Source organism: Peromyscus eremicus, chromosome 2, assembly GCF_949786415.1.
Source record: "Peromyscus eremicus chromosome 2, PerEre_H2_v1, whole genome shotgun sequence".
In the NCBI taxonomy this organism is placed as follows: Eukaryota; Metazoa; Chordata; class Mammalia; order Rodentia; family Cricetidae; genus Peromyscus; species Peromyscus eremicus.
In genome coordinates this window covers 130,860,637-130,882,056 of record NC_081417.1, presented here as the reverse complement: position 1 = coordinate 130,882,056, position 21,420 = coordinate 130,860,637, and the positions used below count along the sequence as shown (strand labels likewise).

Below are 21,420 nucleotides of genomic sequence, written 5' to 3'. Positions count from 1 at the left end.
AGCGGATCATGGTGCTCCCGAGTTACTTAGTGCCCAAGACTAGGAAGTCCCAGAAGACACACACACACACACACACACACACACACACACACACACACACCCGAGAATCCAGAGTGTAGCTGGGAAGATACAGGCTCTCCACAGTGTGGCATGGTGAGCCAGTCCACAGCAGGGAGCTCTTTATGTTGCGGTCTGGGGTCCGAGAACAATCATCCTTGGTAGATTTGGCCTGGCTTTCACGCTGTAGCCCCTCCATGCTTCCAGCTGGCTGTGCAGTCGGCTCTAACACAAGCTTGTGGTAGTCCTCCCTGTCTTTGTCTGGTTCCTGAGATTACAGGTGGGCCCCATGGTGCTTTTCTCACCAAGGTGTGCATGAGACCTCAGGACGGTGGAGTGAACCTTAACTGAAGCTGAGGCTGTGTTGGAGTAAAAGCCTGAGACAGCATCAAGCCCCATTTGGTGATTGGGAAACCTGAGATTGGTCTTGGAACAAGATGGCAGATTTATGATTAACTTAGTCTGCAGTTCATATACCTACAGGCTGCTGGGATCATGAGGGAATTCATGCTGTTAGTATTTCTTTATAATTCACTCTTCAAATGTGTGTTAAGCATCTGCCACATCCCAGGCTCAATTAGGAATTTACCCAGTCTTCATGTAGTATCATGAGGTACATATAGTCAAGTTGAAAGATCCACGGGAAACTAATAAATACACGGTATGCCAGAGCACAGATGATGCAGTGGGTAAAATCAGTGCAGGACAGGGATGTGGAAGAGTAGTTTGTGATGAATGGGATCAGTGGACAGACACTGCAGATGAAGAGAGCCAGGGTGTTGGCAAGTGCGTAGTGTAGCATCTTGGGTAGAAGGAACAGCAGTACCAAGGCCCTGAGGAAGGAGCATGTGTAGCACGTGTGTTCAGAGAATAGTGAAGAGGCATGTTTGCAGCAGTGTCTGGGTAGGGTTTGAGAGTGGTTGACTTGAGCCATCACATCAAGGGCATCACACATCGCATCAATGAAAAGGGTTTGTGAGGTAGGATACTCAATAGCAATGGAAGGACCCTGATCTGATAATAGGGGCAGTTTGTTTTTAGAGGAGGACCTCTGGAAAGCTCAGTCCTTGTGCCCTTCTCGTGAAGGGAGAGCTAGTACCTAGGTCATTGGAGAGTGTTGCTCAGGGTCTAGGGCCCAGGGCCACCAGCTACCTATTAAGTCTCTACCCAGATGCTCTGACACATACCCGAGCTGTACATATTGTGTGTATTATTTGGTTGTTTCAGGGAAATCATGAAGGTTAGTTCCTGGAGTTTGGGATAAACTATACCGTGGTATGTAGGCATGGTGAGCATGCCTGTAATCTTAGTGCTTGGGAAGGTGAAGCAGGAGATTGCTGCAAATTTGAGAACAACCAAAGAAAAAGACAGTATTACCTAAGAATCAGTTGGCTTGGAGCTCCGGTGGGCAAGGTTTACAGAGGAAACATGGCCCTGGCTGGAATATCGGGAAGACCTGTTTCAGCTTCTGTTCATCCCAGTCTTACTTTTCCTGGCTTATTTTCCCCCAGTGCCCATGAAGGGGAGTTTATCAGACCTGTTGGTGCATGAGTAACCGAGGCTGTTTCTTGCAGCGTGCTAAGGGGGCCTTACTGAGCATCACCGCCGGCCAGAAGGTCATTAGCAAGCACAAGAATGGGCGCTTCTACCAGTGTGAGGTGGTCAGACTCACCACCGAGACCTTCTACGAAGTCAACTTTGATGACGGCTCCTTCAGCGACAACCTTTATCCTGAGGACATAGTGGTAATGTCTGCAAGCAGCTTCTGGGAGCGGTTGGGGATTGGGATGTCTCAGTGTTGCTAGCTGCCCGACTGTGGCCCCACCCCCCTCAGTTCCCAAACAGAAAGAAGCATTCATTCTAGGGTTCCTTTTCAAGGAAGAGTTTAAGTGCTAGGGTACTCTGCTTCCTCCCCCTAGAAGTTCATGGGAGTCAGTGTTTGGGCAGTTCTTTGAAATATGCACCATCTAGTTCAGGATACGAGCCTGCACTCTGGAAGCAAACCAGTGCTGATACAGTGTCATAAAAGCTGTGTGACTTGAAAGGAATGATCCAGCCCTCTTTTCTGCCATGCCTTCTTGGGATGTGTATGTAGTTTGCTCTTGGCTCTTCTCTGGTGAGTGTTTCAGAGCTACCCAGAAACTCCCTGAAAAAGCTGCTCCTTCTCACCTCGGAGACACTAGAGCCCTACCTGGAACTGGGCCTGTGTTTCCTGGCTCAGTATTCAAGGCTTATCGGGTTCCTTAGCCTTTGCCCTTCCTCTTCATGTGTGAGCCTAAGCACCCAGCATAGAAGAGCAAAACCATTTATCAATTTGGGTCTTTCTTTACACATTGCCAAAAGCATATTAATTAGTGTCTTAGTTACTTTCTTATTGCTATGACAAAACACCATGACCAAGACAACTTATAAAAGAAAGCATTTAATGTGGGGCTTATGTTTTCAGGGTCCATGATGCAAAGGCATGGATGGCAGCAAGAGCAGCTGAGAGCTCACATCTTGATCTGCACACATGACGGGGACAGGACACGACACAGGGACACACACCCACCCACCCACCCACACACACACACACACACACACACACACACCCCATACACCCGGAATACATGGTTAAGAGTCTTGAAACTTCAGAGTCTTCTCTCAGTAACACACCTTCTCCATCGAGGATGCATTTCCTAATCCTCCCCAAGAAGTTCACCAACCAACCAAGACCCTGTGTTAAATGTGAGCTCGGGGCCATTCACACGAGCACAGTCAGCTCCAGGGCAGTGTTCTCCGAAGATGAGGGTCTGCACAGCCGGAGCACAGCCGAGGCCTGTGAGGCTGTCCGCACAAGCCAGATGCTGTGCTGAAGGCCAGCTGTTAGTGTCTCCCTTCTCACGCATGCTCATTCTCTCCAGCAGGAGAGTGCTTTTAGTACTTTATTTTCTAAGAGGCTTTTAAGCTCTCAAAGAGCTTGTGGATTTGTGGATTTTACCTATCAATAGTTATTCTATTAGAAATTAAAACTAAGATTACTTAAGATCTTTAAATTTTTATTTATTTGGGGTGTGTGTGTGTACATGTGCATGTACACATAGTGCCATATTTCTCCAGTTTTACAAATCTTTTTCAGGTCATTTCTTCATTCACTCTGTGTTACACATTGTTGGGATTAAAATCAGGCATAGTGGTACCTAGCACTTAAGAGATGGGGGCGGGGAGTGCTTTACAGTTCAGATCTAGCCCTGACTGCACAGTGAGCCTATCTCAAAGACAAAAGAGTTAAATGAAAAAAAAATTGGAAGAAAATTCACCTGACATAGGTACGTAGTTGGAATGGAGAATAACTAGACACAGTGTGAAATCCGAAAGGACATTGAACTTGTCATACATGGAGTCCATCCACCTATCTCACACTTAGAGTGGATCTTGTGCCTGATTTATTACACTGTATGCTGGTCATTTAGAAAACACTGGCGTACTGGGCTATGGAGAGCTTCCAAATGATACTAAATTGTATTATAAATATATGTTAAAAAATCAAATTCATATTGCTGCCCATCTCATCAGAAAACGGTAAATTCTGGGAAGGGCCGAGACAGTTTAGTGGGTAAAGGTATTTGTTGCTAAGCCTGAAGACCAGAGTTCAAACCCCAAGTCCCACATGTTAGAGGGAGATAACAACTCCTACACGTAGTCCTCTGCCTTCCTCATGTGCATTGTGATACCTGTACACACGCATCATAAATAAATAGTTTGACAAATCCTGAGATCTTCATGTTCACAGCTTTGAGGCCACTTTTCTGACATGCTAATTTTTTCTTGAAGGTTTGTGTTTTACTATTGGCAATAGATACAGTTCCTATTTTCCTTGTAATGAGACACTCCCTTCATTTGGTTTAGGAAGGTGAAGAGCTTGTCAGTCATTTTCCCCAAATACAGCCAATGTTCTCTGTAGCCTTGGCTGGCCCAGAACTCACAGAGATCCGCCTGTCTCCTGCCTCTCGAGTGCTGGGATTAAAGATGTATGCTTCCATGCCTAGCCCAAAGCTGGTATTCTTTTAAAAAGAGAAAAAGCTTGTGTAGTCACACAATTGCACAGGTCACAAGTGATTTTCTTTCCATACGCTGCTGCTGGGGATTGAACCCAGGGCCTCAGAGACCTACCACTGAACTACACTCCAGCTTAGACACAGGTTTTCCTCCGTGATTCCCTTATGCAGCCTCAGTTGTCTGGAGATACTTACATACACACCAGGCAGTAAATACAGCAAGGCCCATCGCTCCTGCTCCCTCGTGCTTTGTGCATCCTGGCTTTTTACCCCCTGAAGTATGTGTGCACGGGGGGGGTGGGGGTGGGGGTGGGGGTGGGGGGGTGGGGGTAACGGACGCAGTAGGAGCTGGGGGAGGTTGCTGCTGTCTTTGCTCTGAGTTGCACACCTGGCCTGTTTTTATCCACACCATGGATTTTGCTGGGAATGCCAACATGACAGGAAGGCTGATGGTTGGTTTGTGGTGTGTGTTTTGTTTTGTTGATGGTGCTGGGCATCAGGGCCAGAGCTACAACCCTAGGCATTTGTTTTGTATCAGGCCACACTGCATAGCCAATGCTGGGCTTCTACTCAGGCTCCTCTGCCTGGCTCCTGGGTGTGCCTCAGCACGCTCAGCTAGACGATCCTTTCCTTTCTTACCATTCTCTATTTCGAGAGTGCATTTCCTAGAACCACTCAGCTACAACCCTAGCATTCCTCCATAGCAGATCCTGGGGAAGCTTAAGACGCAGAGTGGAGAGGACACAAGGATGATGGACTCTAGAGCCACACATCTGCCTTTGTGCTTGTTACTAAGTGTATCACACCTGCTTGGAGCTTTGTTTTGCTCACCTAGAAGCAGCAGGGTTTCAGATAAAATGAGGCCAAGCCTGTGACTTAGTGCAGCTTTCAGCCCAGAGCAGGCTGCCTTTCCTGGGCCCCTGAGCAGGAGCCTGGCCAGCCCGCCCGCCCTCCCTGAGTCAGTGATGTTTACTTACCACTGTGCTCAGGCAGAGCTGCTCTTCACTCCCCTCTGCTCTCTCTTCAGAGTCAGGACTGTCTCCAGCTGGGGCCTCCTGCTGAAGGCGAAGTGGTTCAAGTGAGATGGACAGATGGTCAAGTCTATGGGGCTAAGTTTGTGGCCTCCCACCCCATCCAGATGTACCAGGTAGCCAGAGGTTCCTGAGTGGGCATTGGGGGGTGGGAGGGCACTTTATTAACTCCGTGTTAACTGTTGAGCAGGAGGCTTGTCTTTGCTCTTGAGAACTTGCGGGTCCTAACAGTCTTTCAGGTCTGGAGCTGTCTTGGGTTCACTTTGCTGTTGTGCCTTCAGACATGTCAGTCCTTACTTACTGCCATGTTGCCTTCCTCTAGCTATAGGAGATTGCCACTGTGCCCGCAGGTCCAGCGGGACTCTGGTACCCTAGCTAAAAGGCCTTTGTTTGCTTGGCAGGTGGAGTTTGAGGATGGCTCACAGCTTGTGGTTAAGAGAGATGATGTATACACACTGGACGAAGAGCTTCCTAAGAGAGTCAAGTCTAGACTGGTGAGTGTATGGTGTGCTCTCTGCCCCCTTAGCTCCTGTCTCAAAGGGAAGAGAACAGGGCAGGAGCGTGTCCCTTTGGTGGTTACTGGTCCGAGTGGCCACAAAGTGACCATTCCCTTGCCTTTTCTCTTGTAGTCAGTAGCTTCAGACATGCGCTTCAACGAAATTTTCACAGAGAAGGAAGTAAAGCAAGAGAAGAAAAGGCAACGGGTCATCAACTCGAGGTACCGTGAGGATTACATTGAGCCAGCACTGTACCGGGCCATCATGGAGTAGATGCTTCCAGAATCTCAGAGGTTCCCAGCCATCAAGGCGAGAGCACTCGAGGGTTCCACAGCACAGCAGACACTTGGAACTCAAGTCTCAAAAAGTAGAGCTGTACAAAGAAAAGGAATGATCAGTACGACCCCATTACCTTCTCACTCCACCCTCATTGAATTCTGCCATGAAAAGACAAGCCTTTTTGGGGACACTTGGCAAAAGCTGCTGGTCTCCAGCTGAGGGGCTGACACTGGAATGCAAAGACTGTATCGGTCCCCAGTCCAAACGGGTCAGCTGTGCCTGCTGGGCTGATTGCTCTGTCCCTGGTCCAGGACGTGGCTTCCTTCTGCCCACCTGCATCAGCAAGGCAGAGGTGCTGGTGCTTGACCTGACCTGATCCCCTTTTGTATTTATGTGCGTGTGTGCATGTGTGTGTGTGACTGTGTGCGCGTGGGTATGCTCGTGTGCTTGGTCTGGACCAGCTTCTGACAGCCCCTAGCCTTCACTTTCTTCTTTGCCTCTGCAGGGCAAACAAAATGTGAAATTCTGCCCTCAGCTGAGCTGAGTAAGAGCCTGGGGGATGGCTAGAGGTGGGTTACCATCTGTCCCTACCTGGACTGGTTTCAAGAGTGCTGGCAAAGCTACAGTATTGAGATGCTAAGGAGCTGGCTGCCACCTCTCTGTCTGTCCTTGAAGTAGAGCTCAGAGGTTACATACCATGTGCCCATAAACTTTAGGCACAGAGCCCCCGGGGCGCAGTATTAGAGGGTGTGGGTAGGGACTACCTTGAAGGGAGAATTTTAATGATGGAAACAGGCAGAGCCTGGTGGGTGATTTTTTTTTTTTTTTTTTTGTCCAGAGGAAATCGCAGTTATGCAGGGGCTATGGGTTTTTAGGATGAACTGGGGCCAATGGAGGCCAGGGCAGGTGTAGCTATGCCCTTGGTCGGGGGTGGGGGGCTGATTGGGGGGGCGGGTGGGACTAGAGGGCAACATTGAAGGGGTTAAACAGGTTTTTGCTCCTCTTGAATTTGTTTGCCTGGGCCTGGTATTGGAGGGCTTCATACCTTGCTCTGTATACAGGAGTCAGATTTATAATACTTCCCCTTTTTTGTTACCTATGAACTCTATAAACCAAATTATTTTGAAAACTGGTGCATTACCTTGTTCTTAGCAATAAACTGTTGAACAGAGGATGGACCGTGGTCTGCCCCATGGAGCCCAAGTGGCCCAGGGTCAGGCTGTGGAGCAGGGCCTGGGAAGCTGTTCACACAGGTGGGTGCCATCCTTCTGCATTAGGCAAAGCTCTGTGGTCCATGAGCATCCAGGGCCTTGTAGCTGTGGGTGCCTCGTTCTGCTTTTCCTGGAGGAGGTAATGGAAAAGTGTCAGACTACAGTCTTCTCAAGCGTTTTTATTGGAACCCCATTTGATATCCTCACTGTCCTGGGCCAAGTCCCTTCCATTCGTGTGGATCCAGGAGGGGGTAGGGTATAGGTGCTTGGAAAGCTAGAGACTTGCTTTCCCAGTGGTGTGCAGCACCAGCTCCCTGCGAAGCCTGTGGTAGGTGAGTGCTTGCCTGAGCTGTGGGACAGCTGCTAGGTTGAGTAGTTGCCGGGCTTCTGCACAGCCTAGCTGCTCCAGCTAGCCTTAGCTTTGTGTCCCTGCAGCAGACCACTGTGTACAGAGTCAGTACAGCTTTGTCTCCCTGGAGCTGGGGGGCGGGGCTCTACTTGGGATTGGTTATGGCCAAAGGGAAGAGCAGAGTTTGAAAGACGTTTTTCGACGCTAACTCATCAGCGCCAAGGAAAGGAGGTTGACCTATGTTCTTCACTCAGGGATTCTCAGGGAGGTATGACTGGGGAAGCCAGGTAGGGCTAAGCTTTCCTGGAATGGTAAGTGGGACTCAGAAGCACTGGGAGGAGGGAGAAAACTTAATTTTCTCAGGTACCCATAGTTCCTCCCCATGATGCTGAAGGACTTGCTAATGGAGTGCTCGGTGTAATCCCAGCTCTATGGGAACTGAAGATTGAATTTAAGTCTTTGAATGTATCAGGCAAACACTGCTGCTGAGCCACATCCATCCACAGCCCTCTCCACTCTTCCGTTCCCCAAAGATGGGTCCACCATGGGATGGAGAGATGGCTTAGCCATTAAGAGCACTTGCTGTTACAGGGGAACCAGGTTCAGTTCCCACTACCCAGTTGATGGCTTGCATCTACCTGTAACTCCAGTTCCAGGGGGTCTGAGGCCCTCTTCTGGCCTCCACAGGCACCAGAACATACATGCATGCAGTCAAAGAACAAAACACAGGGACCCACCAAGTTGTCCGGGCTGGTCTGGAGTGTTTAATCCTTCAGTTTCCGGAGTAGTTGAGTACACACCAACCAACTCTACTGCCCTTGGCCAAGTCCAACCGTTTAAAAACACTGTGGCCTGTGTAATACCTATAAGAAAACTCGAGCTCAAACAAGTGATGGGACTTTCCCAAATCTCACAACCTGGCCCGTGGGTTTTTGTTCTGGGCCTTGAGCATGCAAAACTTAACTGTGCAGTCAAGTCTAGGCTTATGAATGACCACAGCCAAAGGCTGCGTGTGTTTCACAGCAGCTTTTTTGCCAAAGCAAAAGGAACGCCTTATGTAGAGTAAGGTGCAATGTTTGGGTTGGCGTCCAAGAGTGGCAGGTTAAAAGTCCCCACCTCCTCTTCGGGGAAAATTCTGAATTACACTCTGCCTTAGGTGGATTATGGGCTCTGCTGCGGGATGAGGGAGCGGCCTCCTGAACTGCTTGGGTATGTGGGGTGTCTTTGTGGCCCATCTGTGACATTTATACGAGACTCAAAAATGGGTAATAACGAGCCCTGTCTGGACTTGGGTGGCCTATCACCCCCACAGGATTGGACAGGCCTTGGGAGGCGTTTTGGGGGCAGATCAGGACCCACGGCGGCTGGGTCCTGCAGCGGCCCGGTCTGACAACAGAGCGGTGGGGTGGGGGCAGGAGACCTGACCGGGGCCGCCCCACGATCGGCGGCTCCACGCGGCGCTCCTCCCTAGCCCCAAATCCCGCAGCCCGGGGATGTGGGGAGGACTCGGCCTCCGGCTTCTATTGGGTCTCCCGGGTTCGGGCCCGCCCGCCTACCCCTGCGGCGAAGCCCGGCATTGGCCTGCCCGGCGCCCCGCCCGGTTCCCGGTGCGCCCATTGGCTGCCGATGCCCGACCCCCGGCGCGGCCGCCGAGGCGGACCGAGGGATTGGTGGTCCCGCCGCTGCGTCCTCACCATGGCGGCGCCCGTGCAGCCCGCCGCGTCCTGGGCACCCGCCGGGGTCCCCTCGGCTGTCCCCGCTATTCGGGCTGCAGCCACCTCCCCGCTCCGCGTGCGCCCTGGCGCCGCCCGACCCCGGCCTCCCTCTCCGCTGCGGTAAGGCCTGCCCCGCGCCCCGACGCAGTTCTCGGCCGCCGCGCCCCTCCCCCGGTTAGGCCGGCCCGAGCCGGGCTGGGGACCGAAGCCCGGGCCCGGGAGGGGGCCAGGCCCGAGGAGGAGGGCCGTGCAAGCGGGGCCGAGCGCGCAGAGGTCACCTGCGTGCAGCGCCCCGGAGCGCGCGACTCTGGGCGCAGAGGAGGGACGCGGTCACCCGGGACCCGCTGTGGGACGAGCGCAGGAAAGTCCCGGGGAAGCCTAGCGGGAGTCAGCAAGAGTAGCGGTTGTCATCTCTGCCTTCCCCGGGGCCAGATCCTCGGAGTGACCGGGTCAGTTTGTCAAAGTACGCCTTGTCGCTACCTTTCCCTCTGGAGTGTGTCTCCATTGTCTGCTCGGTGATCTTGTTTGTGAGAAAATCTTGGCGAGGTCGGCAGATTCGGTTATGAGGATGTCCCACTGATGTGTTTAGACTCCTTTTTACAACAGCACTCATTTTTATGATTCCTCAATAAACCTCATTTTCGTTTGTTTTTCTCGCGTACGGGGAGGGAGTGAAAACGGTAAAACTGAGTCACTGCAATTAGCCGAGGAAGTGACCCGGTGACGAGAGACAACTGTTATCCCAGAAAGCAAAGAGTACTTAACACATTTCTGAGCGGTCCTTTGAATGATTGGTACTGTAGGTAGTGGACTATGAAGATAGGAAACCACGAATTAAGTTCCGGCTATGTAGCACAGTAGACGTCATGACAGTTTCAGTTGTGTCTGTGAACTTTCAACTAAAGACTCAGAGGATGGGTAGCCCAGGGCCATAGGTGTGCACCTGTAATAGCACCCAGAAGCTGAAGCTGGAGGATTGCTTCAGAGGCCAGCCTGGACTATATAGAGTAATACCTGGTTAATAAGAGCCACATAGCAAGACCCAGCCTCAAAAGACTGAAGAGAGAAAAGATTGGAGGATTAAAAGTTGGAGCAAAACCGTATGACCAAATGGGAGTTTCATATATAACCTAAGGTAGTGGACATTTTGAAATATGAAGTGGTGCCAATTTCCCCATTTCACAAGTCTGAAGTCTGTCTTATGACAGGTAAGTTGTTAGTGATGGAACAAGGCAAGTGTGTTCACAGAGACTAATTGGCTTGCTCAGACAGTCAAATGTCTACTGAATACATGTTTTGTGCAAGGCATTGACTTGAGGGAAACTCAGGCAATTAAATTAAAATATGGAACATGTTCCCATAGACCTCTGTAGGATAGTTGTGTGAATGAAGCAGACACAAATGATAGCAAGGTGTGGCCTCTAGAATTCCAAGACCGTGGGTGCCGTGAGAAATCCGGAAGAGAAGTGAGTGTGCTTAAGGAAGGTTTTGGGGGGAACTGGAGTTTTGAGTCGAACCACAAAGAGTGGAAAGGCTGCTTGGAGAAGTGAGGATCTGGAGTGTGGCGGGGAGGACCCAGGAGTGCGGGTGGGGGGTTCCAGGGCTTCGTAGAAAAAGAAAGGGAGATGAGATTCTACAAAAGGCAAGCTGGAGGCTGGGGACGTAGTTCAGTTGGTGGAGTCCTTATCTAGCATGCAAGGAGCCCTGGATTTGATCCTCAACATCGCATAAAACCAGGTAGGGTGCCACTCTCGCCTAGAATCCTAATACTTTGGAGGTGGAGACAGGAGGATCAAAAGTCCTCCCTGGCTAAAATGATAAATTTGAGGCCAGCATAGGCTACTAATGACCCTCTCTTAAAATCAAAAGGCAGGCCAAAGAGGCACCCTTGACCCATGGTCATGTGGACCTAGACTTGTCAGGAAAGAACTCAGTAAGTAGCAGTTAGGTTGTACTGTCGCTTTTATAGTTAGACTCAGTCACCACAAGCTGCAGTCAAAGCTGCTTCTTGCCTTCATTTACTGGCTTTGTGCGGTTGGTGACCGGCCCTAGGGCTGCCACCACACTGCTCTGACATCGGTTTCTTTCAGTTTTTGGAGTCATCACACTGATTTGGAGCCTGATGTGTCTGGGAATTGCCCCCAGAGTCCCCTAAACATGTTTTTCTTTCTTCCTGTTAATCCTCTCTCAGCATCACACGGGGGTGCGCCACTTGTCTGGCTCCTTACTGTTTAGTTAGGCCCAGAGCAGCCTGACCTCAGCAGATTATTGCCATACCCTTTGATAAGATCGCATTTTCTAGGTCGGTAGAGCTACTTGGCTTGGTGTTTCGTTGTTTGAGCTCCAGTGTATTTGCACATGTTGGCTTTTTCGGTCTTCAGTGACCCCCTTCATTCTCAGTCCTTTCCCCGGCTGGTGTTTTATGGCCCATTTGATAAGGAACTTCCTCTGTAAAGCCTTTTTGTACTTCTTTTCCCAACGAAATGAGCCGGCCTCTCTGATGCTGGGGCTCTGCCTTTTGTATTTGTTTTAGGCTGGTTTTCTTGTGTGTGGATGTGTTGTGGTTTTTTGGTGGTTCTTTTGTTGTTCTGTTTTTTTGAGACAAGGTTTCTCTCTGTAACAAAGTCCTGGCTGTCTTGGAACTTGCCTTATAATTGTAGATCACACAGATCCTCCTGCCTCTGCCTCCTGAGTTCTGGGATTAAAGCTGTGCGCCATGCCCAGCTATTGTTTGGTGATTTTTGAGGCAAGATCTTGTCTAGCCCAGGCTGGTCTTGAATTCTTTTTTTCTACTAGTTGTCCTCTGACTGCCACATGGGTGCTGTTTGGTGGGCAAACAAAAAGAGAGACAAACGTTTAAAAAAAAAAAGTTCAAGCTAATCTTCAGCTGTTTGTGGAGTTTGAGACCAGCCTGGGCTATATGAGATCTTGTCTCCCCACTTCCACCCCCTCAAAGAAAAAGAAAATAGCCTTGAAGTAGGATAGCTATAAAAATATCCTTTGTGCAATCAAAATATTTGTCATAAAACATGCAAATAAAGTTGGCTATATGAGAGGATGCTTTACTGAGGGATTAGGGGTATTTATTGGTCAGCATAGTTTAGAGTAAGCTAGAGAGTAAAAGAAGTCTCGATAGCTTCGGGACTTAACAAAACCAAAGTTGACTCACTGTGCATGCCACCCATTTGTCACAAGTGTACGGACACTGTGCTGGTCACACTAGCTCAGGGATGGAGACATTTGGAAACTAGTGGATGGTCGAGTGGGTACCAGCTTTTACAGCTTCAGTTCTGTTACTTTTACTCGTGTTTCGTCCGTCAAAATGTGGCACATGGCCTTGCCTAACTTTAAAGCAGGATCAGGAATTACAGACTTAGCTTATGACTAATGCAAAAAGAGCCCAAACTGTTTTAGCTCTAAAGACTACTACATATTCTGTGGGTGTGGACTCTCAGACCATTGAAGATAAGTTGGATGGGCACTAGAGGCAGGTATACAGAAGGGTGGGTTCAGGGCCGACACCCCATTACAACCTGTGTAAATACTCATAAGCCAAGGCCAGAAATACAATATATCACACTCCAATTATAATGCAGCCATCCCGAAAGTATTACTGTTGTTTTGTCTTGAGAGAGAGTCTCATGTAGCTCTGGCTGGCCTGGAATCCTCTATGTAGCTGAGGATGACTGAACTCCTGATCCTCCTGCTTGCCCCTCTCAAGTGCCGTAGCATTCTGAGATGTCCAAAACTAAGAAGGTCAAATTAGCCTGGCACAGTAGCACGCACCTGTACTTGACACTCAGGACCAGAGACAGGAGGATGGGAGAGTGTAAAGCTAGCCTCAGAAAAACCTATCTCAGAAATGATTAACAGCTAAGATATAGTTAGTTTAGTTAGTAAAGTGTTTGCCCAGTGTACACAGAGCTCTGGGTTCAGTGCCCAGCACTGTATGAACTGAGTGTTGGAGCATGTCTGTAATTAGCATTCCAGAGGTAGAGGTAGGAGGGTCACAGTTCCAGGTCATCCTTGCCTACACAGAGTTGGAAGCCAGCTTGGGATACATGAAGCCCTGTTTAAAAACAAACACCCCAGAAATAATAAGTAGTCTAAATCATATTTAAGCTTTTTCATTTCAGAAGTCAGGGAGAGGGAGCCAGAGGCAGGAGTATTAAGTTCAAGGGGAGCCTGAGCTATATAAGTAAGACCCTGTCTCAGAATACAAAATAAATAAAGTCAGGAGTATAATAATTTGAGATGCATTTAATTGGTTTAATTGGATTTAAATGAGGCTTCAAGCTTGGTGTTCGGATTCTTTTGCTAACAGAGAAGCTAAGTGCTAGTTGGAGGTGACTCCAGAGATAGAAAAGCTAACTTTCTGACTTTGGGTCTTGGCGCTGTCACTGACTAGCTATCTAATATTTAACAAGTTTTTCGTTTTGTTTTGTTTTTAACTTCCTGTGCTGGAGTTTGATCTTGTGCATGCTGGGTGAGACCCGTGCCACTGAAACACATAACCATCCAGTGTCTTATCTTGTCCTTTTCCAAGCTGTTTCCTGGACTCCCCGAGGACACCCAAATCTGAGGATGTACAGATCTCTTACATAAGATAGTTTAGTATTTACATATAACCCCACACAGACAGCCTCTTTTTTTTTTTTTTTTTTAATTTATTTATTATGTATACAGTGTTCTGTCTGCACATATCCCTGCAGGCCAGAAGAGGGCACCAGATCTCATTACAGATGGTTGTGAGCCACCATGTGGTTGCTGGGAATTGAACTCAGGACCTCTGGAAGAACAGCCAGTGCTCTTAACCGCTGAGCCATCTCTCCAGCCCCACAGACAGCCTCTTTAATCACCTGTGACTATAGCCCACGATGTAATGTAAATGCCATGTGAGTACTTTTTGTGTTCTGTTGTTGAGGGAACGGTGGCAAGCAAAATGTCCTTGCATGTTCATTACGGATACTTCTTTCATTTGCTTTTTATATATTGGTTTGGTACTCACTGTGTAGCCCTAGCGGGTCTCAGACTTGTGACAGTCTTCCTGTCTCTGTCTCCTAAGTGAAGAGATTATAGCATGAACCACCGTGCCTGACTCAACACATTTTTTTTTTTTTTTTTTTTTTTAGTTTAGTTTTGTGTTTTGACAAAGGGTCTCTAGCCCAGGATGTCCTGTAATTCATTATGTAGCTGGGGGTGACTTGAGCTTCTTACCCTTCTGCCTCTGTTGCCTGGGTGCAGAGCAGCATAGACCACATGCCCATCGAACATAATAGATTTACAAAACTTGGATTACGTGTGTGTGTGTGTGTGTGTGTTCAGGTACTTGCAGAGATGAGAAGAAGGTGTCAGATCCCCCGAAACTGGAGTTACAGGAGGTTTTGAGCCCCCTGGGGTGGATGCTGGGAACTGAACTCGGCTGCTCTGCAAAAAATATACAGTATTTTAAAATTTTCTTTATATATGCTATTATTTGTGTGGGGGTGTACCATAGCATGCCTGTAGAGGTCAGAGAATGAGTTCGTGGGTTGATTCTCTTCCTCTGCTTTTATGTGGGTTCTGGGGATGGAAATTAGTCCTCGGGCTTGCACAGTAAACGCTTTTACCTGCTCAGCCACCCCTCTGGTTCCCAGACATTTTTTTTTTCTTTTCAGATATTTTCTATCTGTGATTGATAGAATGTGGAACCGGTAGAGATGGAGAGCTGACCACCAGGACAAGGCTGAGACTCATGGTTTTGGGGAGGTATTAAAGGGGCCAGCTGTCAGGTTGGGAATATAAAGTAATGGTGTTCTAGAGAAATTAATGCCTAATTTAAAGTCTTAGTTAACCATCGGTCATTAGGTAGATGTGGGTTTAAAGGGCTTTTCACCCAGGAAACAACATATGCCCAGGCCTAGAGACCCAAGAACATGGCTACATCTTGAGGCTGCTTGTGTGGTCGAAGTGCAGAATGTCTTCAAGCCATGAGTGGAAGTGATGCAAAAGTCAGTCAAGAAGATTGAGCTAAAGCCTTGTGAGTTAAAGCTTCATCCTGAAGATGATTAGGGGCCAGAGAAGGATTGGACGGTAGGAAACGACATTATCAGCTTTGCCTTTTGGGAGGATCGTGTAGGGAGGAGGGAGAGGCTGACTATCTTGCTGGAGAAAGCGCTGAGGTTTACAGCCACAGTCCCATGCCTACTCCACGAGTCATAAAATATTTAGAGATGAGATTACATGATGTAAGAGTGGAGGAAGGATGCTGGAGGCTGATACCGTCAGATGACAGGTGTGTTCATGCACGGAAGTGCAGAGAAGAGCCAGCGAACCAGGTAGATTTCAGTCAACTTCGCCAGTTTCTAACCTATGACCTTGGGCAGACTGCAGACCTCTTGTATCTTCCTGATTTTCAGATTCGAGAATTAGAGATAAAATTTCTTCCACGGTTGTTGTGGTGATGGGCTAGAATAGATACAAAAAGCCTGGGCCTGTGCTGGTAGATGTGTAAGGGATTTCTGTGTCTGTATGTCTCTGTCGGTCTGTCTCTGTCTCTCTTGTGTGTATGAATGCTTATGTGCGTTTGTGTGGCTGTATGTGGAGGCCAGGTATTGTTCCTCAGGAGCTGTCCACATTGTTTTTTTGAGACATGGTCTCCCCCTTACCTGGGCTCTGTGACTAAGCTAAGCTGATTAGCCGCCAACTCCAGCAGTCCTCCTGTCTCCTTATCGTTGGGATTACAAACATTCACTAATATACACTTGTTTATGTGGGTCCTGGGGAATCAAACTTAGGTCCTCCTTCTTATGTGGCAAGCACTTTACCACTGAGCCATGCCCACAGCCCCATAAAGGACCTCCTGCAATAAAAATAATGATTTTATTGTTCCTAACATTTAGTATATAGTACCTCAGCCATGGTGATGTTCATTAGTCTTAAATTCCCCTCACTAAATATAACCACCGTCTGCTTCATGTTTTTTTATGTCTTTGAAGGTGATTGATGCTGCTTGTCTGGCAATGTTAGGCATAAGGGAATTATTCTGACATTAAGAAGGGAGAATTGATGCGGATAGCATATCAATTAAAGCAGTGTTTAAACACTAACCAGTTCTGTCCCCAGACCTCGTGCGGAAGTGACATGAACGTGACATGAACGTACACCACGTTCCGCCGCCGCTGGTGATAGAATGAGCCGAGCTGCTGACATGTTCGCGTCTCCTTGGTCTGTTCTTTCTGACTTCCTCCCCCTTGAGATTTTACTGTCCGACTGTCTTCTGGTGGCTTTTTTTTTTATAAGGATGGTGATAGGGTTTAATTCAGTTTTTTTTTTTTTCTGTCAGCTTCCTCTTGAGCCATCCTGGATTGACACAAGCTGCTCCTCTGAACTCTGCTGAGCTTAGCCTGTTTTGTTCTGATGGCCCTTATCTGTTACCGTGTGCGTATTTCTGTCTGTATCTTACCAGTTTCTCTTTCCTTCCTGTCAGATTTTCTTCCAACATAATGATAAGGGAGTATGTTTATTTGCTTTGTTTCCTTCCAGACAGGGTCTCTCTGGCTGTAGTGGAACTCACTCTGTAGACCAGGCTAGCCTGGAGCTCACAGAGATCTTCCTGATTAAAGGCATACGTTACCATGCACAGCAGCCTTTTCTTTCCTTTTAAATGTGGTGCCTATGTGGGTGTGTGTATACATGTGTTCATGTGGATGTCAGCCCTCGCCTTTCATCTTGTTTGACGGATGTCTGTTGTCCGCTGTGCCAGGCTAGCTGACCTGTGAGCGTTTGAGGGTTCTCCTGCTTCCCCTTCCCATCTCCAGCACTGCCACATTCATGCGGCTGCGCCTCACTTTTACATGGGTTCAGGGGATTCGAACTCAAGTCTTTGTGCTTACATGGCTCATGCTTTACCCGCTGAGCCATCTTCTTACCCGCAGTGTATTATTGTATGTATATGTATGCGTGCTTGTGCTCATGCCTGTGTGCATGGAGAAGCCTAAGATCAGCTTTAGTTAGCTGTTCCTCAGAAACCACCGCCTTGTTGTTTTGTTTGTTTGTTTGTTTTGTGAGATAAGGTCTACTAGAACCTGGAGCTTACCGATTAAGCTAGGTAAGCTAGGCTGACCTGCTGGCGAGCCCTGGGGAGCCCCTAGGATCCACCTGTCTCCCCACCTGCCCAGTGCTGGGATTATAATGCTCATGAGGCAAGCCCTTTACCCAGCCTATTGCATCCTGTGTTTAGAAAGTCAGACTAGTTGGGAAACCCTGTAACTAGGTGTTTCTGAGACATTTTGGCTTCAGGATTTCTTTTACAGTTAAAATATTAAACACTCCATAGAATGTTCCTCTTTGTGGGCTTTGTCGATCAATTTACTATATATTAGGTGTATTGAATGCATTAAAAGTTACTAGAAGGCTGATGAGATAGCTCACTGGGATGGCTCTGACCTCCACCCCTCTCTCTGTCTCTCTGTTCCTCTCTGTCTCTCACCATATCAGTAAATCACTGTTAAAACGTTATTAGCTACTAAGAAAACTTTAGATCACAAGAATGCACAGGTGTATTTTCCAATAGCTGTGATAGCATGAATCATACCGTATGTCACATTGTATGGCCCCAAGACACTCTGTCAGGCCCTTTAAGAGAGAGTGTGAATGAAGAATAATGTCTTAAATGATGGGAATAGAGTCCCTGAAAAGTTCTGGGATCCCGGGTCCCTGGAATACACTTTGAGAACTTGTGTGTGTGTGTGTGTGTGTGTGTGTGTGTGTGTGTGTGTGTGTGTGCAATATGTGTATGTGAAGTATGGGAGTGTTTATATGATGCTTTCATGTACTTCTGCTAACAAGGTAACAAGAATGGTAACATTGATAAACTAAATCTACTGGCACATGCACTCAGCCTGGTTTCCTCTGAAGAAAGCTAATCTGCCTTTGTTGAGACAGGTGCTTTGTCTTGGAAGGGCAGATGTGTGCACTTTGGCATATCAGATAGGTACCACGATCTGAAAACTAGGAAAACCAATATTCCTGTGGAAGACAAACACCATAGTTAAGTCCTAGAAGTCTTGTGAGTACTTGGCAGGATGATGGCTGACGAAGTCTGTGGTTTCTCAGTACACCTTTGTGACAATCCTGCTCTGTGAATCTGATTGTTAGGAACTTGGCCACATCCACATGGATGTCATTTAGTACCGCGTGAGCCTTGTACATCAGGAAGTGAACGTGTCCCCACCTTCCACCTGGGTGGCTTCTGCACTAACTGAGCCCTCTGTGCCCCAGGGACCCGTGGCGGTGAAATTACAGATTAGGCAAATTCATACTTCAGAGGGAGTTCTGGTGTCTTCCTTTGGTATACTGGTGAGTCACTTATGGAGATGTCACCCTCTGAAGGCATGTGGCCTGTGCTACTCAAGTGGCCCCATGTTGGCCTTGCAACACTTCCGTCCTGTCTCCTCCATGTTGTGGTTTGAGCAGTCTTTCTCACACAGTTCTGCATGTTTCCCCCGCGTGATCCCATAGCAGTTCCTCACTGCCAGTGGGATAAAGCTAGCATTCCCCAGCAGGCCTCAGTATCAGCTTCCCAGGCTCTCTGAAGTGTCCCTGAACGTCACAGACAGCCATTAATTACCGCCATCCCATAATGTCTGATCCCTGTTTATTCTGGGCAGGTAAGTAATGGCTTTGTTTGTGCTGATAAGATAGCACAATCCAATGGTGCTGTTCTCAGCCCTGGCGCACAGGGGTTCGCACTCTCTGTCCACGTGGTGTTAAGACAGGGTCTTTTTGTGTAGCCCTGGCTAGCCTGGAATTCATTATATAGACAAAGCTGGCCTTGAACTCACGGAGATCCACCTGCCTCTGCCTCCCAAGTGCTGGATATTAATGTTTCTTTATTTAATTTTTGTATGTTTGTTTTTAAAGATGAGTAGGTAACAGAGAAACCCTGTCTTGAAAAACAAAAACAAACAAACAAAAAAGATGAGCAGGTAAACAATATGGAGCTACTACGTGGATTTAAACACCCGCAGTCTCAGAGGAGAGCAGCAAGGAGCATTTGTCTCACATTTCTTTTCTTTTTGGTTTTTCAAGGCAGGGTTTCTATGCGTAGCCTTGGCTGCCCTGGAACTCACTTTGTAGACCAGGCTGGCCTCGAACTCACAGAAACCACCTACCTCTGTTCCTGAGTGCGCCACCACTGCCGGGCTTATCTCACATCTCTAACCATATACTGTTCAGCAGTAATGTAAGAGCAGACCTGTTAAGGCTGTTCTTACAGAGGAAGAGGACCCAGGTTCAGTTCCCAGCACTCACATCAGGTGTCTCATACCCCTCTGTAACTGCTCCAGGGGATCTATCTTCTGACCTCTGCTGGCACCTGTACCCGCGTGCATATGTCACACACGGACAAGTAGTTTAAAAAAGTAAATCTAGATGAATAAAGGAAACAACGTCGTAGAATAATGGAACCCATCATTAAATCTGAAGATGTCACATTGCTTCCATGTGGGTTTTTTAAAGAAATGCAGCGTCACATTTTCTGTAAAGGCCCTCTGTGTGTTTTTCCCTGGTGTCTTCTCCTGCACTAGAGACAACCCAGCTTTGGTTCTAAGTGCTTTTTCTTTGCGTCTATGTTTCCAGTCTGGGTTACATGTTCTGCCTCCCAGCATCTGGCCTGCACTCCTCGGGCACAGCCATGCTGCTTTGTTTATGTATCACCAGCAGCTGCTTTTGAGCTACAATTTGGTTTCCAGTTTTCTGGGCATACTGCCATCTCCCAGCCTTCTTTTCCACACCAGCCGCCACCCCTCTAGTTCAGGCTGCCCAGGCAGAGAAGGGCCAGTTTCTCAAATCCTGAAGTACAGTTTTCTCGTCTGCGCTCAGCATTCGTATTGTTCTATGGACGTCACCTTTTCCAAATAAAAATTATGTCTGCTACTTTTTCCTGTGAAAAACACTGAAACAAACAAGTAAGAGAGATGTGTGTGGAGAGAACCAGGCTACTGGCACATGAATTCCCCCAACATACATACAAATATAAATAAATAAATGTAATGAAAAACAGTAACAACAGTCTTGGTATGGTGGTGCACAGCTTTAATCCCAGCACTCAGGAGGCAGAGGTAGTGTGTGTGTGTGTGTGTGTGTGTGTGTGTGTGTGTGTGTGTGTGTAAAATTAAAACTAGACCTTAACAGCTCTTCTCTGAAGAGTCTCCTCTCCCTCCAGGAAAAGCGACAATAAATTCACTTATGCAAAACCAAACGTTTTCTTTCTTCGGATTTTCATTCCCCATATCCTTCCTTGACTTCCAGTTGCTGTGAGCCACACGGCTCTCAGCTTCTCCTAAACTCCTTCTAGCAAGCATGATCAATTGAAATTGTGTTATTACTGTATGTGTATATACACCGTGTGTGTTAATGCCTGTGGGCACAAGACGTGGTGCCTGTGTGGAGGTCAGAGGTCACCCTCCAGAGTTGGCTGTTCTCTTCCTCTGCAGGATTGGGATCTGATTCAGGTTGTCAGGCTTGATCATTAGATGCTTTTGCCCGCTGAACCATCTCACCAGCCTGTGCCAACCCTTTTTTTTTTTAAGATTTATTTTTATTTTTACGAGTACATGTGAGGGCCTGCCTGCACACACACACACACACACACACACACACACACATACACACACACACACAATGTATGTATGTGCATGGCATGTGCGATTGGTGCCACGTGGGTCAGAAGAGGGCATCAAATGCCAGGATCTGGAGTTACAGATGGTTGTGAGCCACCACGTGGGTGCTGGAAATTGAACCTGAGACCTCTGGAAGAACAGCCAGTGCTCTTAATTGCTGAGCCATCCTTCAAGCCCATGTTAAACTTTTTTTTTTCTTCTTTTTCGAGACAGGATTTCTTTATATAACAGTCCTGGCTGTCCTGGAACTCACTCTGTAGACCAGGCTGGCCTCAAACTCACAGAGATCCACCTGCCTCTGCATCCTGAGTGCTGGGATTAAAGTTGTGCACCACCACACCAAGACTGTTGTTACTGTTTTTTATTACATTTATTATTTATTTATTTATTTATTTATTTATTTATTTATTTATTTATTTATTTATTTATTTGTATGTATATATGTATGTTGGGGGAATTTGTGTGCCAATAGCCTGGTTCTGTCCACTCTGTGGGTCCTGGGGATTGAACTCAGGTTGTCCGGTTTGGCAACAAGTGCCTTTATTTGCTGAGCACCTCGATGACCCCTATTTTTAAAATCT

The 21,420-nt window shown here is 47.7% G+C and overlaps 2 protein-coding genes across 3 annotated transcripts in view; both read left to right on the top strand.

The window, feature by feature from the left end:
* The window catches only part of Kdm4a (lysine demethylase 4A), a 50,896-nt gene extending 44,169 nt beyond the window's left edge, over positions 1 to 6,727 (top strand). Inside the window, exons 19-22 of the mRNA XM_059254846.1 lie at positions 1,632 to 1,802; positions 5,122 to 5,241; positions 5,527 to 5,619; positions 5,755 to 6,727. Coding sequence (XP_059110829.1) covers positions 1,632 to 1,802; positions 5,122 to 5,241; positions 5,527 to 5,619; positions 5,755 to 5,895 — 525 coding nt within the window. The 3' untranslated portion in view covers positions 5,896 to 6,727. The remainder of the gene's footprint in view (positions 1 to 1,631; positions 1,803 to 5,121; positions 5,242 to 5,526; positions 5,620 to 5,754) is intronic.
* A 2,445-nt stretch (positions 6,728 to 9,172) lies between these two features.
* The window catches only part of St3gal3 (ST3 beta-galactoside alpha-2,3-sialyltransferase 3), a 224,744-nt gene continuing 212,496 nt past the window's right edge, over positions 9,173 to 21,420 (top strand). The window contains exon 1 of one of the 2 annotated variants that reach the window (XM_059254844.1): positions 9,173 to 9,296. The gene's annotated coding sequence lies outside the window, so the exon portion shown is untranslated. Of the gene's footprint in view, positions 9,297 to 9,422; positions 9,626 to 21,420 lie in introns of those variants that run through there. The other variant, XM_059254845.1, reaches the window with a different exon arrangement.